Source organism: Lepeophtheirus salmonis, chromosome 1, assembly GCF_016086655.4.
Source record: "Lepeophtheirus salmonis chromosome 1, UVic_Lsal_1.4, whole genome shotgun sequence".
Taxonomy (NCBI): Eukaryota; Metazoa; Arthropoda; class Copepoda; order Siphonostomatoida; family Caligidae; genus Lepeophtheirus; species Lepeophtheirus salmonis.
Genome location: NC_052131.2, coordinates 5,909,546 through 5,925,381, shown reverse-complemented (window position 1 = coordinate 5,925,381; position 15,836 = coordinate 5,909,546). Strand labels below are relative to the sequence as shown.

At 31.6% G+C, this 15,836-nt stretch overlaps 2 protein-coding genes and 3 long non-coding RNA genes across 6 annotated transcripts; 3 read left to right on the top strand and 2 right to left on the bottom strand.

Annotated features, from left to right (window-relative positions):
- Positions 1 to 993: 993 nt before the first annotated feature.
- On the bottom strand, positions 994 to 1,994 carry LOC121115183 (uncharacterized). Its single transcript, XR_005863429.2, has 3 exons — positions 1,845 to 1,994; positions 1,665 to 1,784; positions 994 to 1,582 (listed from the first exon to the last, which is right to left on the bottom strand). It is a non-coding gene; the product is annotated as an uncharacterized lncRNA (long non-coding RNA).
- A 76-nt stretch (positions 1,995 to 2,070) lies between these two features.
- Positions 2,071 to 3,998, top strand: Ate1 (arginyltransferase 1). The gene has a single exon (XM_040709338.2). The coding sequence runs from the start codon at positions 2,463 to 2,465 to the stop codon at positions 3,813 to 3,815; it is 1,353 nt and encodes a 450-aa protein (XP_040565272.1). The 5' UTR covers positions 2,071 to 2,462; the 3' UTR covers positions 3,816 to 3,998.
- On the bottom strand, positions 3,984 to 6,071 carry Gmer (GDP-L-fucose synthase-like protein). 2 transcript variants are annotated; one of them, XM_040709365.2, is made up of 5 exons: positions 6,003 to 6,071; positions 5,816 to 5,854; positions 5,327 to 5,692; positions 5,094 to 5,271; positions 3,984 to 4,523 (listed from the first exon to the last, which is right to left on the bottom strand). In XM_040709365.2, the coding sequence occupies exons 2-5, from the start codon at positions 5,825 to 5,827 to the stop codon at positions 4,126 to 4,128; spliced, it is 954 nt and encodes a 317-aa protein (XP_040565299.1). In that variant the 5' UTR covers positions 5,828 to 5,854; positions 6,003 to 6,071; the 3' UTR covers positions 3,984 to 4,125. The 2 variants fall into 2 exon arrangements, with proteins under 2 accessions (XP_040565299.1, XP_040565292.1); XM_040709358.2 differs by having other exon boundaries at positions 5,931 to 6,031.
- Positions 6,072 to 6,202: 131 nt separating this feature from the next.
- LOC121115189 (uncharacterized) lies at positions 6,203 to 6,708 on the top strand. The gene is made up of 2 exons (XR_005863430.2): positions 6,203 to 6,458; positions 6,552 to 6,708. It is a non-coding gene; the product is annotated as an uncharacterized lncRNA (long non-coding RNA).
- A 2,379-nt stretch (positions 6,709 to 9,087) lies between these two features.
- LOC121115147 (uncharacterized) lies at positions 9,088 to 13,942 on the top strand. Its single transcript, XR_005863419.2, has 2 exons — positions 9,088 to 12,849; positions 13,216 to 13,942. It is a non-coding gene; the product is annotated as an uncharacterized lncRNA (long non-coding RNA).
- Positions 13,943 to 15,836: the final 1,894 nt, after the last annotated feature.

Here is a 15,836-nt window from a genome sequence, read left to right as displayed (position 1 = left end):
AATCAAGATATAGACCTTCCATTTTAGGTATTTCATTGATTGTATCAAACATTTGTGGATGTTGCTAATCGTAGGAAAGATTATATTGAATAGGTCTCTAATAATAATGTCTTTATTTGATCAATAAAGAGAAAATCTACTCCCTCAAATGACAATGCAATCAAAACTTATTGGGTTAAGCCTATGTTTTGAGTAAAATAATAAGGTACATAATCATGGCACAAGGGTAAACCGCCACACTAAATTCTGTTCCAATTCATATAAATTAATTCATGATTTAGTCAATAGTCAAAATTTTTTAGTCTGCTAGTGTTGACTCATGGTGGTTGTCAGGAACGCGATATATATATAGATATATATTTTTGAGCCTATGTCTAAGCTAAAAAATAATTTAGGTATAACTACTAACTATTTCCAAATATTGTCGTTTAAAATATAAATTGAAAGGAAGTGAGGGGTCATATCCCCTATGGGCCTGGTGGTAGATTCATCGATAATATTTAAATATATAAAAATACTTGATAAAAATGTAGAAAAAAAAATACTGAGAAATGTGATTAAATGAGTATTTATAAGAAAATTTTTATTTTTGGGTCAGGGGGGGGGGGGCTTGGCTGGAATTAAAAGGATTTTTTCTCAAGTACTAAAAATATATTTTTGCATCCAAAAAGGAGGGCTGAAATTGAATTTGATTTTACCAGCCACCTGATTAAAGAACTATTCGAATCCTCATCCTTACTCTCCTGATTCACTTCATCTTTCTCAATTATGCAATTGTACGAATAGTTTGGAAATTAAATGTAACTAAAAATGATCTCAAATCTTTGATATTAAAATAATATTCAAAAAGTAATCGAATAAACTTAAATCATTTATGTTAAAATTAGCCACAACCCATCTATGTTAAAATAAATAATTGCAATTCTACTCTTAACTGAATAAAAACAATTATATGCTGAATAAATAAATTCCAATAAAATAAAATAAAATATCTAAAAGAACCATCTGGATAACATGTATTTACTAAATATTAACACTCTATGATTAAAAATTAAGAAAAATTGATAATTATGAGTCAAGAGCGTCTAATTCAGAAATGCTTGGAAATTTGCAAAAAAATATTAAAACATAAATATTTACTTCCATTGCAGAAAAGATCAGAGGGCACCGATGAACTAAGTACTTATATTTTTATAAAATGTTTGCTAATAAATTCTTGATAGATGTTATCGTTGCCTTTATTTAGGAGCTAGAACGTAATTATTCCCAATAGAAATGATTTTGTCGTTCGTCCGATCCAATCTTCATTAATCGTTCCTTAGTCACTAAGGAAACCTATTCTGAGGTTTTCACTTCTTTTACATTAGCATCTAAGTGAAGATGATGAGAGTCACTCCAACCCCACCTTGGAACTCTTTCCGAAGAAATAGGAAAACTAAGACTAGGAGACGAATAGAGGGATTCTTCTTGGCGAACGAACGCATGAGATAGATTCAAAAATAAGATGTGGTTTGGTCGAATAATTAATCAAATCACTAGTCATGGCCATAATCTGATAAAATCAATGAGTTTTTTACGCAACCTAGAAATATTTAAGAAGACTATTAATCTCAACCTATGTGTTTCCGGAAAATAGTTGAACTTTCCATGTATATAGTGCTCACTGGATGGATGTAACGAAGACATCTTTTACATTTTTCTTTTTTTTTTCTTGAAGAAATCATGATAAAATATTTAGATTATACTTGATTTTTTTTTAAAAGGAGTGGCTGTGTCAAAAGGTACTAAAAAAAGGAGCTATTGAATTAAAGATGGAGTTAAAAATAATAATAATAAATGCTTACTTAAGTGAACTTCAAATCTTACAATAAATAATGTATATTTAAGTAAGATAGTAGATAGACGATTATTTATTATTATGTTTAGCTGTAAAAGGAGATTTTTAGCTAATATTTGATGATGTCATACGTGGGTGTGATTAAGGGTAATCCAATGACGTACTACTGTGAATTTTTCCTGCTGAGAAGTGGGAACGCTATCGCTTGTCCCTTCTACTCTTCCTTGGTAGAAGTAATTCTAGCAGGATACTTGATCAGAATTTCAGTTTATTTGCCTTTAATCTGATACTTGATACTCAATTTTTGCGACCAATATCTACTCACTATTAAACCTGAGCGAGTGGAATAACTTCCTGATGGTAGCATGATTGAGATAACAGTGAATGATCGTCTTGGAAAAAAGGTTCGAGTGAAGTGCAATGAGGATGATACAATCGGGGATTTGAAGAAGCTGATAGCTGCTCAAACAGGGACGCGTTGGGAGAAAATTGTGCTCAAGAAGTGGTACAATATTTATAAGGATCACATTTCCCTCATGGACTATGAAATTCATGACGGAATGAATCTTGAACTTTACTACCAATAAATTTTCACTTTGATTAATTCTTATTTATTCCTTCTGTAATGTCTGACTACACAATTATTGAGTACTTTGGGGAGCGGGAGGGTCATTTCTGTGGATATTGTCGGGGTAAAACCTCCAATATATCCTATGGTATGATGGCCTATGCCCTACATCCTTCAGACTATAAGGCACTTATGGATCGGGGATGGAGGCGGTCCGGGAAATATGTTTATAAGCCAAGCTATGGAAAGTCATGTTGTGCTCAATACACGATTCGCTCCCTTGCGGAATCCTTCTCTCCGAGCAAGTCCCAAAAGAAAGTTCTTAAAAAGTTTATAGCATATTTGAAGAATGACAAAAAGCCTTGTAGTAAGGATGAAAATCCTTCTTCCATTGAGAAATCTGAGGAGTCTCCATCCATTAATGTACTAGCGATGTTTCAAAATTGCCCGATGAAGGATCCTCCAAAGCTACCTGTTGGCCCAAATCCAAATCTGCCCCTTCCCATAAAAGCTAAAAAAATACGAATCCAAAATAAAGTTTCCAAGGGTAAAATTGATACTTCCTCATCCAAACTCTTCTCATCTGGAACGCTCAAAAATAGTCCCAAGTCCCTTGAGCACTTTGTAGATGAGATCAAAAATCTATCTGATCCTATTCACAAGTTTGAAACGAGGCTAGTTCCTGCCTATGGACAGGATCCGGTATTTAAGTCAACCCTTGTTGAGTCTCATGAGATTTTTAGAAAGTATCAAATGGCGGTTCATCATGACCTTCCGGAAGAGTGTACCATGATTCAATTTTGTCGATTTTTATGTAGTTCATCTCTTATCCATAAAGGAGGCTATGGTGCCTACCATCTACAGTACCTCCTTGATGGAAAAATTTTCTGTGTCGGAGCTGTTGATATACTCCCTGATTCTGTGAGCTCAGTTTATCTATACTATGACCCCGACTTTGGATTCTTATCTCCTGGAACTTTATCTGCTCTTTGGGAACTTGGCCTTTTACGCGCTAAAGGATTTCACGCATCTGATGAACTCTCTTATTACTACATGGGATTCTATATCCATACATGTCCCAAAATGAGGTACAAGGGGCATTATTCTGGATCTCAACTCTTATGTCTTGAAAGCATGAATTGGTTTCCTTTCGAAGATTGTATCTCTAAATTAGACTCTTTAAAGTACTCTCGTTTTGATCCCAATCCCGATCGTAAGGATAATGATATCCCTATCAATTACGGTAATATGCTGGTTCTCTTTCGAGGAGAGGCTATGACCATGGAATACATTCTTGACAAAAAGTTTATTCCCCGTGTTGGAAACGCGATGGAGTATGCTAAGTTAGTTGGGAAATATCTTATGGAAAGAATGCTTCTATATAGAGAATCTGAACAAGATGCTAAATAAAATGTATATTAATTGTATCTCCTCATAATTATCAGTCACATTTTTTCTCTTTGTGTGACTATATCCCGATCCATACTTGATCACTAATAACATATATATTTATAAAATATATATTTATACGTATAATGATAATAATAGATAATATAGATGATAAATAAATTCGTGAAGTAATACTAATAATAATTGTTTTGAATTATTGGCAATTTATACTAATTATTTTTTCATTCTTGATACTAAAAAACAAACCACAAACACACTTCCACGTAAATTACAAAAAAAAAAAAAAAAAAAAAAAAGTAACTTTCTCGTATCATTTACGAGCAAGTTCGTAATTATCGTTAAACCATATCACTGACTCCTTGATAGCATCCTCAATAGGAGTGAATTTGAAATCAGGAAGATATTTTCGGAGTTTGGAATTACTGGCAGTTTTCTTAAATTGTCCATCTGCTTTGTCAGTCAAATACTTGACTTCACCACTAAAGTCACACGCCTTAAGAATAAGATGAGCTACATCACTTATTGATATTTCATCTTTTTCGTCGACAGAAAGAATGATGGGTTCAATTTCATTATAGTCTCTTACTGTCCAAATGATGAGCTTGGCAAGATCCAAGGAATAAATGAATTGACGGAGAGGCTTTCCAGTGCCGTGAATTTGGAAGGTTGTGTTGTTCTTTTTAGCAAGATATGCTTTGTGGATGAGTCCTGAGACGATAAACGAGATGGTTTTTTAATTAGTATTATCTGATTTAAATGTTAGTATTTTAATCGGTTGTTAATATTTATCTGATATTTGTAATAATTACTAAATAACTAAACTCTTTAAAAAATGGTACAATAAAATGGAGAGTAATTAATATTTCAAATCTGGACTGTATTTTCTAATATTATAAATTCTTCACAACAGAACAGTTCCAATCATATGATTAAAAGTAGGAATAATTTTACTTTTGAAGTCTTAGTTGTTTTATAACTCTTTTTCAAAATTGCTCGCAATTAAGTAAGTAATTATTAAGTAAGACTTAAGAATATGAGTGTATGCAAGTGGAACATCGTCTTGAGATATTCATACCTTTGTTGTACATATGTTACAATATATTGATTTGACAAAAACGAAAAGTATTGAAAATTTACTAAAAAATTTGTCCAAAAAAACAAAACAATTATATTATATTTATCATTGCTGATCAATGTGATCAAAAAACCTCATTGTTCACAAAAAGTGATATGTAACATTTTTGCTCTGAGCCCATTATATATGGTTGTTTTATATACCTGGTATAACGTGACTCTCAACAAGATTGTAGTTATCATGAGGTCCAAATACATTACATGGAACAATGGAGGTGTATTTGCGACCATGTTGCTGGAAATATCCGCGATTTAAAACATCAATCATTCGCTTTGCATAGCTATATCCGAAATTGCTATCATGAGGTGGTCCATTGTGAATCTATTATATGGGAGAACTTATTTGGATATACTCTTAAATGGAAGCAACTCCTTACCATTGTCTCATCAATGGGATATGATGTTTTATCAGGGAATATACAAGTTGAGAGGCATGAGACGACCTTATCGACTCCAAATTCATGACAAGTAGATAAAATGTTTTCATTCATAGCCATATTTTGTCTAAAGAAATCCAAGTTAGCCTTCATATTAGCAAAGAGTCCTCCAACGCGAGCGGCCAAGTGAATGACGTGTGTAGGATTGTGCTTTTCGAAAATGGCTCTTATGGCTGAGGGGTCCGATAAATCCCCATCTTTTGAGCTTAAAAAGATCCATTTCTCATCAGGTTTATTCCCTTCCTTTTGAATGACAGTTTTGATTCCTTGGCCCACAAGACCAGATCCTCCAGTTACCAAAATGACCTATGTAGTAAGCTGTTTTAGACTTTAATTTATTTATAAAAAGTACATAACAACTATTAAATCATCGGCTAATGATTTGAAAGGGATATTATTTATTAATGTACTATAAGAATAAGGATTTACCTTTTGAGACATGATGCGGAATGACGTGTGTAAGATGTACTGAAATATATATATTTTTTAAATGTATCAATTAAGCTCTTCAATATTAATTAACTAATGATTTAGGAATCCATACGTCAACGTGGAAGTGTTCAGAGGCACTCCATCACAAAATAATATTGTTTACTACTGTAGTAATTGTCGTTACCTATTTGTATCTTCTCTCAATTTCTATTAACCTTGTCTTCTCTCTGATTGTATCACACAACTTTTCCCACAATCAGAAAAAAGGCCCAAAATCATCTGGTAGTTAGCCAAATAAGTCAACTGCCATTAGTCTCTTAAGTTCTCCTAGACTATGATCACGGTCATATTATTTATCCATAATTTTTAAAAATTAATTACATATATATACCTATATATATATAAATTTGATAATATTAATATCTTACATCGTATTTTATTCGATATTATATTATAGTAACTAATATTACTTTGTAATATTATACGAAAAGCGTATTAAGTATTACACCTTACATGTGTACGTATTTTCTATATGATAGCCAAAATTTCTTCATAGAAATAATAAAATGATCAATATATATAAATATGACGAGGAATCTACAAGACATTGCATTCCTGTCCTTTTGACAACGGAAAATAAGTATAGTTTAATTGAATGAATACTTTAACTAAATTTTAATAATTATTGTATAACTAATATTTATCAATTTTTTTTTTTTTTTTTTACTTCAAGTGAGAAGAGGGAATCGACACCTGACAAAAGTGTATTTTTTGTGTTGGCAATGTAATGCCGTGAGCTATTTAATCATATTTCATACGTCACAGCCAATGAGTTCTAATATTATCTGGCCGGAGGAGCGCAACCTCCAACCATGCAACTTGTTGGGGTGCTTGTTGGGGTGAAAAACATCATTTTGGATGATACATTCAACATATGAATTTTGTACACTGGGGTGCGAGCAAACTAATAAAAAAATTATACCGGTAGATATAAGGTCATACTTGAGCCTTGTTTGAATAATTGAAAAAAAGAAAAATTACGGTGAATGGCATTTACATAGGCAGTAATTACTAAAGCATTAAGGTTGAATGATTAAGTAATTACAAATGCTGCTCAACAGCAAAAATGTAAAAAAATCGAAATAGTAGAATTGGATCCCTTAATTGATGGTCTTAGTTTGACTCAATTATCTTCGGGGCTTCGGATAAAGGCGATAAACTTTTTTTATTTGTGGCTATTTTTAAGATTACAAAGCTTTTTTTAACTGCTTGCTGTTGAAAATATGGATGAATATATTTCAAAGCCTAATACTAAACAATACCATAACAATTTTTAAAATGTATTATTGTCTTTAGAACTTGAATTATCTTTGTTTAAAATTGAAAACGGTTTTGTTTAGAGGCTCATAGCTCCAAAAAGGATAAATCCAAATATGTAAAAATATCTCATTTGATAGGTGAAAGTCTTAACTATAATTTAACAAAGCTTGTATTCAGAAAACACTATATTTTTGTAATATTTCAAGGATACAGCTCATTTTTGAATTTATCTTATAAGATCAATTCAAAAATGAGCTGTATCCTTGAAATATTACAAAAATATAGAGTGCTCAAATATTTTGTTGCATAAGTTGAAATAATTAATTAAATGTGGGCTTTCGTCATAGGGGGAATACACGATTTGCCAGATTAAACCATTGTCTTCAATTTAGATGAATTTTCCCAATTTGCCGTTGGAATCATATCAGGAATCTAGACTACTAATCCTCCAAAATTTATATCATATAATTGGAGATATTTAATCAGAAGTAATTTTCTCCCATAGGCCACGAGTCCTAGCATCTCGTTTTACGAGTTCTCGCCTGAGTTCCATTATTGTCTAACCAGAATAATTTTGATCCATAAATATCAAATTATGGATAACTTCTGTTTTATTTCAAAAATAGTAATACTTATTTACGTGGTTACTATTTATTTCTCCTGTAGGTTGAATCAGAGCCCTATACACTTATAGGCCTCTGTGTTGAATGGTAGAGTTACTCATTAATGGTGGTGTTTTAGAAAAAGTTGATAGTGAATATTGTCTAGATAAGAAAACTTGATGTAGGGTTCCTAAATTACTACTGATACGACGGAGAGCAAAATACCGGAGAAAGAGTTTTCAATAGTGATTAATGACTACTTTATTAGGGGTACAATCATACACTATCTAAAGATATCTCTTAGGGACTAAAAGGTAAAATAAGTATGTACTCATAGAATAATAAAGATCAATACAAGTAAGAATAACAGGTAAAAGGTACATTAATTATTCAAAAGATTCCCTACATAAACTTAATGAAAGTAATTAAAAATAAGAATGACACATAACACTTCATACGTGATTCTTTTCAAGACATATAGCAAATTTTAGTTAAATTTTAATATGAAAAGGTTCAATTATTCTCAAAAAACGATGATTTTTTTGACATCTGCATGGAAATAAACAATGATGTTGTGCATTTGATCGTTAAGGATATTAATGATATATCTATTATCAGTATCATAAAATTATTTAAACTATGTTTCTTAAAGATGTATTTTTAGAGGTTCAACTTTTCGAAAAATCTGCTTAATAGATAATTGATACATTACACGGTAGTAGTATAAGACAGCACTTTGTTTTTTACCCTTAAAACAATTCCCAAATAAAAAGTAGGATTAATAAAACAAATGTAAAAGTGTTTTTATGATTAATAAATGTTTTTATTGATTCTGTATCGTGCTCTGAACTCGATATATTTCCATTTTAGGCTTAAAAATGTTGAAAAACGACACTTTTCTTTGAACCCGTATAACTTATTCATAAATACGTTGTGATGAGGAATATCATAGCTTATATTATAGAAAAATATAAGTTATGATATTCTTCATCAGTCATCACTATGTATTATGTACAGCAGTGTCCGGGGCGTCCGTTCTTATTTCGCTGATTAGACCTTTGTGCAGCTTGTTTATGGATGACGAATTTGTGATTCTTCCCAAAGAGAAGAGTTCTAATAAATTATATCGATAGATAATAATTATATCCCCTCAGTGCTTAGGATAACCGATGCCAAAGTCGTGAAGAAGAGTTAACAACATAATTTGTAGTGGAGTTCAGGTCCAAGAGAGATAATAGAACCAAAGTACTGCTATTGTGCGTTTCACGTATAGCCAAGGTGACTATATATAATATATTTAAGGGTGGGCTATTTGGTCAATTCCATAACTTTTTTGAGATTAGAAAAGGAAAATAGTTGGTAGAATTTCCCTTTTTCTTATTATTGATGAATATAAATGTTCAAAAATTAATTAAACGAATACTTCTTCAAATCTACGATTAGCATATAGATAAATATTCATAATCTCCGAGACAGGGTGTTAGAAAACTACAGTAATATGGTCATGAACAACAGCATGAATGGTGTCAAAGGGGTCTTAGCTTCAAATGGCGTGGAAATAGTTTGTCTAACGTCAGTTTCTTCGAGTTAAGAATTGGGTATGCTCCATGGATTCCAACATGTTGAAGTACAATTTATTTAAGATAAGTATAAGTTGTTTTTAATTACTGAACATATTATATTACTATTTATCTTCTTAGTCAGTAAATCATGTTGTTGTATTTGGTACACTCTTCTCCTATCGGTAGTGGTCAAATTTTAATTTATACTACGTTCCATTTATGTTCAAGAATAAAAACGTCAACATATATTAAGAAATTTACAATTTTGAGTCAAAATATCACCTTAACATGACTAAAAATTCCTTAATTGACTGTCTTGTCTTCTTCTTTGAAGGTATTGGAACTCCTTGTAGTTCATTTTTTAATATTTCAGTTTTCTTCATGGTATCCTTCTCTAAAAATTATTTTTTAAAAGCACCGTTGGGCAATCTTTTATTGTTATTTGTTATCCGTGCCTAAGCTTTAGGAAGATTCATATTTTCAGTCTAGTTCCCAATATATTCCCCCTTTTTAATCATTATAGTCTATCCAAACTGACTCACTTCACATATCTCTTTATAAAGTATTCACATATATTGTGGGATAAAACTTACGAAATAAAAAAAATACTCATTTCTTGGTTAATTATATTTACTGCTCCTTAGTCCAGGGAACCTCAAACTCTTGGAGAATCCCTAAGAAGCATGGAATATCCCTAGGGGAAGGGAATATTTGTCTCCCGAATCATAAAGGTAATTCTAAACCTAGACTAACACAAATAGGTCTACTTCTAGCAAAAATGTAGGGAAAGGACCCTAGGGAATTTATGATTAAAATGTTTAAAAACAACTCAATGAATACATATATTTATTTACCTTCTTCTAACTTTGGTTCATGTGCTGAAGTCTTAAATTTTCTTACTTTTTGAAGTCAAAATATGAAAAAAGTATTAATAAAGATAAAATATTAAGTATTATTGATATTATACATGAATTTGCGCAAGAAATACAAGAGACAAAATTTTGTTTATAACATAAAGGTTGAAGTTAGTCACTTTGGATCCAAATCATCGTAGATATTCACATAGTATGATATCTGATCCCCATATTTCTGTACACATATACTGATAGAGATATCTCTTCCATAAAAACCTCAGTTTGCTTAATTATAAAGAAATCGTAGATATATTTTGTAGTTACTTGCATATCATTCGGTCAATCCCTTGTATTATGTAAATTAGGAAAACTCGTGCCCTATTAAACTTGGAGTCAGAAAGGCCACTTTAATTTATGAGGGATAAGTTTGGTGTTTTTTATCTTCCTCTCATTAAAGTCCTATATTTAGTATCCTACACTACTATAAGAAAATAAATTTGCTATGTAGTAGAAAAATTTACCATCTTGAATCCCATATGACGACGATGAAGTAGATATTTATCTGGCTCGTGATGTGGGGAAGAAATAAGGACTCTTAGCGACTTGTTCTTGTTCATAAATATACTTTTTTACTTTTTACAAGTCACAAACATGTAATTAATGGCATTATCTGAAGTCATAACATTAATAAACAATAACCTTTGAGACACTTTGAGTAACTAAATGAAAAATTTGAGCTTCAGAGTTTTTCTGAATAGTGACAATTATGTAGTATAGTCATTTATGACTCATGAGTAGACTTAGGATTTTGGAGTGATTGGAGCAAAAATAGAGTTCTAAAATTTTGAAAAATGAGCAACCAAAATGCTAAATTAAGCTTTTTGAAATTAAAGAAAAGTACAGTTTTACAAGGATAATTTAAAATAATCGGTGTTGTTTCATATTTATGATAATTTATATATAAATTTTGCTATATTATAACAACAAATCAAGATTTTAGAAAGATTTTCTTTTGTAATTTTTTTCTTTCATTCCTATTTGTAGTTTTATACAAACTAAAATACCTTTCAACGCCCACATGAGTATTTGGAGCAAATTTGAAGTTGGCGATATCTTCAGGAGTCATGTTAGACGAGGGTATCTCATTATAATACTGATATACTGATTATAAGTATAACCTTTTTCATAAATGAAAGATCAGGATTTCTGTGAATGACAGAGGTTTTTTTCTTCAATTATTTCTCTTTTTTCCCGAGGAATTTTTTTAATATTTTTTTCGGCTTCAGAAAGCTTAGAATAGAAGTTCAGAATATCATAAATGAACATTCCTTCTATTTCACATTTGAAAATAGCTTTTGATGAGAAACTTTTTTTTATTTCGTAATAGTTTACAGATTATCTTGGAAACAATATGTCTTACATCAAAGACCTGGATCTCCAAGAACATACTGGCAATTCTCAATGGCAAGGGCATCTTTTTAATTAAATTCGCATACAATTTTCTTTATCTCTTCAAAATAGATTGGGTAGTACATATCAGTCTTGATCCATGATCCCTAACGGGTTACAACATGATTTACAAACAGCTTTTGAGTCTGTAGTGAGCACAAAAGGAGTATCTATGTTTCCATTGAAATCACTAATCCATCTAATTCGTATTCCGAAGCTACATTAATTTGAAATTTTGTTACAATCACTATTTATATAACTTTTCCAGGATTCATGTTAGATAACACAACCAATCAGAGTTAGGAAAAATTTGTAGCAAAAGTATTTCTCCTTTGTTACAAGATTTAAGAGGGAATATTCAACAATCAATTTTGGACTAAATTTTTTCTTCTTCTTTTTGGCTGTTATATGAGGCTTGTTTCCTCACATATTCAATCATGTAATCATAAGCCTGATTGCATCATATACTTAATTTTCCCTCCAAAAGCTAGTGGATTGTTTCTATTGTTTTCCTGCTTAATGAAGGAAGAGTTTTGCATGTGGATTTTCTCTCAAAAGATATCATCAAAGGTGTTGTGGGATCGAACTAATTTCCAAATTTTCTCTATTTATTTCATACCGGTCTGGAAAAATGAGCAATTTTCAATCAAAAAACGCAGAATGAGCAATTTTTCGCCAAAAGGTCAAAATGAACATTTTTTTTGAGCGATCGCTCACAAATCATCAGTCTACTCATGAGTCATGCACACTGATGGAAATCTAGTGTAGAATGGGCATGATAAAAAAAGAAACTACAAAACCAACATGGTGACCCTGAAAATATGAAGAATGTTTTATAGGAGATCAGCTACAATCAGCTGTGACATGTAGGGAGATTTAGAAGGAAATAAACAAGGATATTGACAATAATTATTCCGATGTGGATCCCCTATTCTACTCTGAGTCCAACAAGGAACTTACAATTATAACTTTGCAACAAATCTTCGAGGTTACTCTCCATCTTTTATGCGAACACAACTATGGCCTGGAATATTTTATTCTCAGCAGATTCTGAAAGCCAGATGTCACAGCTTTTGAGTTTGGGGTGTCACTTTGATAGTATATTTTTTTGTAAAACAAAGTTGCTCCGGCTCACTGTGGCAGGAGTTGTTGTAGGAAATTAGCAATACAAGTCAAGGAAGTGACCCCTGCATGAAGAATCCGATAGGCAATGTTTCTTGTGAATCTGTATAAAGCCCCCACATGTGAGTTTTTTTATAGCAATTATGAGAGCTGAAAGTGATATCTACAAGAAAAGATCATAATATGCGGAAAAATATCTAATTATATGGCGACCAGGAGCTTCAACAAATTAGAAAACCATTTTGTATTTTGTTTAAAATCATGTTTTTGACCACATTTAGAAATTGCAAAGTTGACAACTATGGTTCCTGGGCTGGAATATTTTATTCTCAACATATTCTGAAAGTCAGATGCCACAGCTTTTGAGTTTAGGGTGTCATTTTGATGGTGTGTTTTTTTTGTAAGACTATGTTGCTCTAGCTCACTCTGCTGCCAATATATATTTTTTCTTCAAAGAAACTGTAGAATCTTTTTTTAATTTATTTTAGTTTTGTGATCGAGAGAGACCTCTGATATCTATGGTGGAGTGTATCATTACCAATATGTTTGATATAAGTCTGAAGGCCTGAAATTTGATCATTGCTCTTATAATAAGAGGAGAAAATTACTTAAAAGTGGAGGCGATAATATCAAAGACAATAATTTATGATTGCAGATCAAAAATTACTCATCTTTCTGTAGGGTTGAACACAACAATCGTGAGATAAATGGACTCAATAGACTTTTAAACTATATTGCAATTCATATTTTTATTGTATAAAGGGGACTTCTCCCACATTTTAACAACTTTTAAATCCTTCATGTGTTTTTAAATAACTAGAGAAAACTCCATTCTTTATTAATTTATTTCTTCTAACTTTAAACAACTGTGAGGCCATTACAAGAAATCGACTCCTAGAAAATATATGAAAAGGAGAGAAACGGGTTTTTCTATTTCTAACTATTTTTGTTTCATAAGAAAAAAAAAGGCTAATATTGTAACACAAAATTTCAGCACTTTTAGACAGAAATTCTTAAAACTGCAAAGAAACCCGTATTGCTTAGAATCTTAAGTTTAATTTGAATACATTTTTTAAAAGTATATTGCTTCAAACAAGGCGTAATGGTCTCTTAAAGATAGCGCAACATTAAATTAGATAACAAGGACGAATAAAAATTTATGTTGGTAGGATTAGTTTATTAACCAGCTCATCTGAAATAAAGTTATTCTCTATATTTTTGTTGTATTTTCAATGTTTCGACACCCTTATTATATTGATATAGTTAATATATTTTCGTCATGAATTCCCCGATTTGTTCTTCATCTATTAACGATATCTCTGATATCTGAACTTTGAAGCATAGAAACGTCACTTTTCGTGTTGTGGATGTAGAAGAAAGACGTAGAATTAAAAAGTATCTCGAAAATTATTATTCCTGTTCTCTAGGACCATTGAATCCATTAAGAAACACAGCTCCTTGCTTTAATTGGCTTGATTGTGAATGTGTTGCTTTTCGGCGAGATCAATGCCTCGAAAGTTCTTTTATTTCTCCATTGAGTTATGAAGTCTATTTTTTTGTACATTTTGGTACCCTGGATAGGGAAGAGGATAATATTAAATTCAAAATAAGCGGATGGAGAGTTTGTCTCACAACTTTTTCTTTCCTCGTGGCTATGGAAAAATCCAGAGATTAGGGCCTTTTCACTCATTATTTGAAAAATGGGTTCACATATAAGAAACATGAGTGAACTGGAAATCCATCTAATAATCCGTACAATCGGAATACTAATGAAAGAAGAGAAGATATTAAACATTTTCTGGAGAACTAAATAAGTGGTGTTCTGTGTCTTGATATTCAATGTGATAATTGTGAGTAAGAAAGTTAGATTAAGATGGGAAGTTGTTCTACTTTTAACACTTAATTTCCTTTAAAGAAGCCAGAATTAAAATAATATCATAATGGTTGTTGTAGGATACATTGTTATTTGTGGTGCATTTGATGAAGTTTCTATACACTTTTTTGTTGAAAATCATTCAATGCTTTCGCCAGACCGTAGCTTTAGCGTAATTTCCCAATCTTATTATAATCAATACAAAAAATTCAATGCGAGGAAGATTTATTAGAAATTCTTGTCAAAGCATATACTAAATTCAATGTTATATCTTCCAAGAAGAGTGGATGCCCACTTATGGATTGACATAATTGGAAGAAATTTTTAGACAAGTATTTCTATCTTCTAAAAGGAAGAAACACTATCACATATTTATCCTTTAATCTATAGTTACTGGAGTTGCGTACCGGATCGTGCGAAATGGATGTACCATTAATCAACGTGAGCAAACTTTTACTCCTCCTGAGTCTCAATTAAGTCAGACGTGATCGATTACTTAAATATATTTATTAAGCACACAATGACAGATATTTTTTATGAATTTGCCCCCATTTCTCTCAATGATGGCCTTTAAGCGGCCACGGAAGGTGGAGTACACTTTGGTAATGTAGTAACATTGTCATGAACTTCCATTCCTTCTCCACGGAGGACTTCAGGTCGGTCATATTGCTGTGGCGTAATTTGCATGCCTTGGACTCAACTTGCCACCAGATAGAGTAATCCAAAGGATTCCGATCGGGGTTTTGGGGAGTCCAGAAGTTCTTGTACCAAAATTCCATGTTCTTTTCCATCTAGGCTTACACAAAATTGGATGTGTGGGCGCGTGCCCTATCCTCATTTCTTTTTGGTTCCATTTTCGTTTACAGAAATGATAGAGGCAATTTCAATAGCTCATTCGAAAGCTTAAGAAGTCAGCTGTTGCGTGAAACATCGAAAATTTACGAATTGCAATCCCTTTACCTCAAAAAATTAATCTTTAGTTGTGGTACATCAATTTCGCACGACCCGGTACGTAAAAGAATTGGTCTGATAGTACATAAACTTATTCTGTGAATTTATGTAAACATGGAATTTTGTCCAGTAAATTGAAAAAAGAAAAAAATACTTATCGGAAGAAAAAATAGAATATCATATGAAGATTTGTTTTCTTTTAATAAATAGAAACAACTTTTTTTGAATCTATAAAAAATGAAACGAATTTATCCTACAACAAATTAATAAATTCTTTTTTTCTTA

What these genes read in the sequence shown, in the direction of transcription:
- Ate1 (XM_040709338.2), top strand. Translation starts at nt 2,463, where the DNA reads ATGTCTGACTACACAATTATTGAGTACTTTGGGGAGCGGGAGGGTCAT.
- Gmer (XM_040709365.2), bottom strand. An exon ending in ATCCCATTGATGAGACAATG is followed by an intron (nt 5,272 to 5,326) that starts GTAAGGAGTTGC and finishes CCCATATAATAG; the next exon opens with ATTCACAATGGACCACCTCA. An exon ending in TGAGAGTCACGTTATACCAG is followed by an intron (nt 4,524 to 5,093) that starts GTATATAAAACA and finishes TTATCGTCTCAG; the next exon opens with GACTCATCCACAAAGCATAT.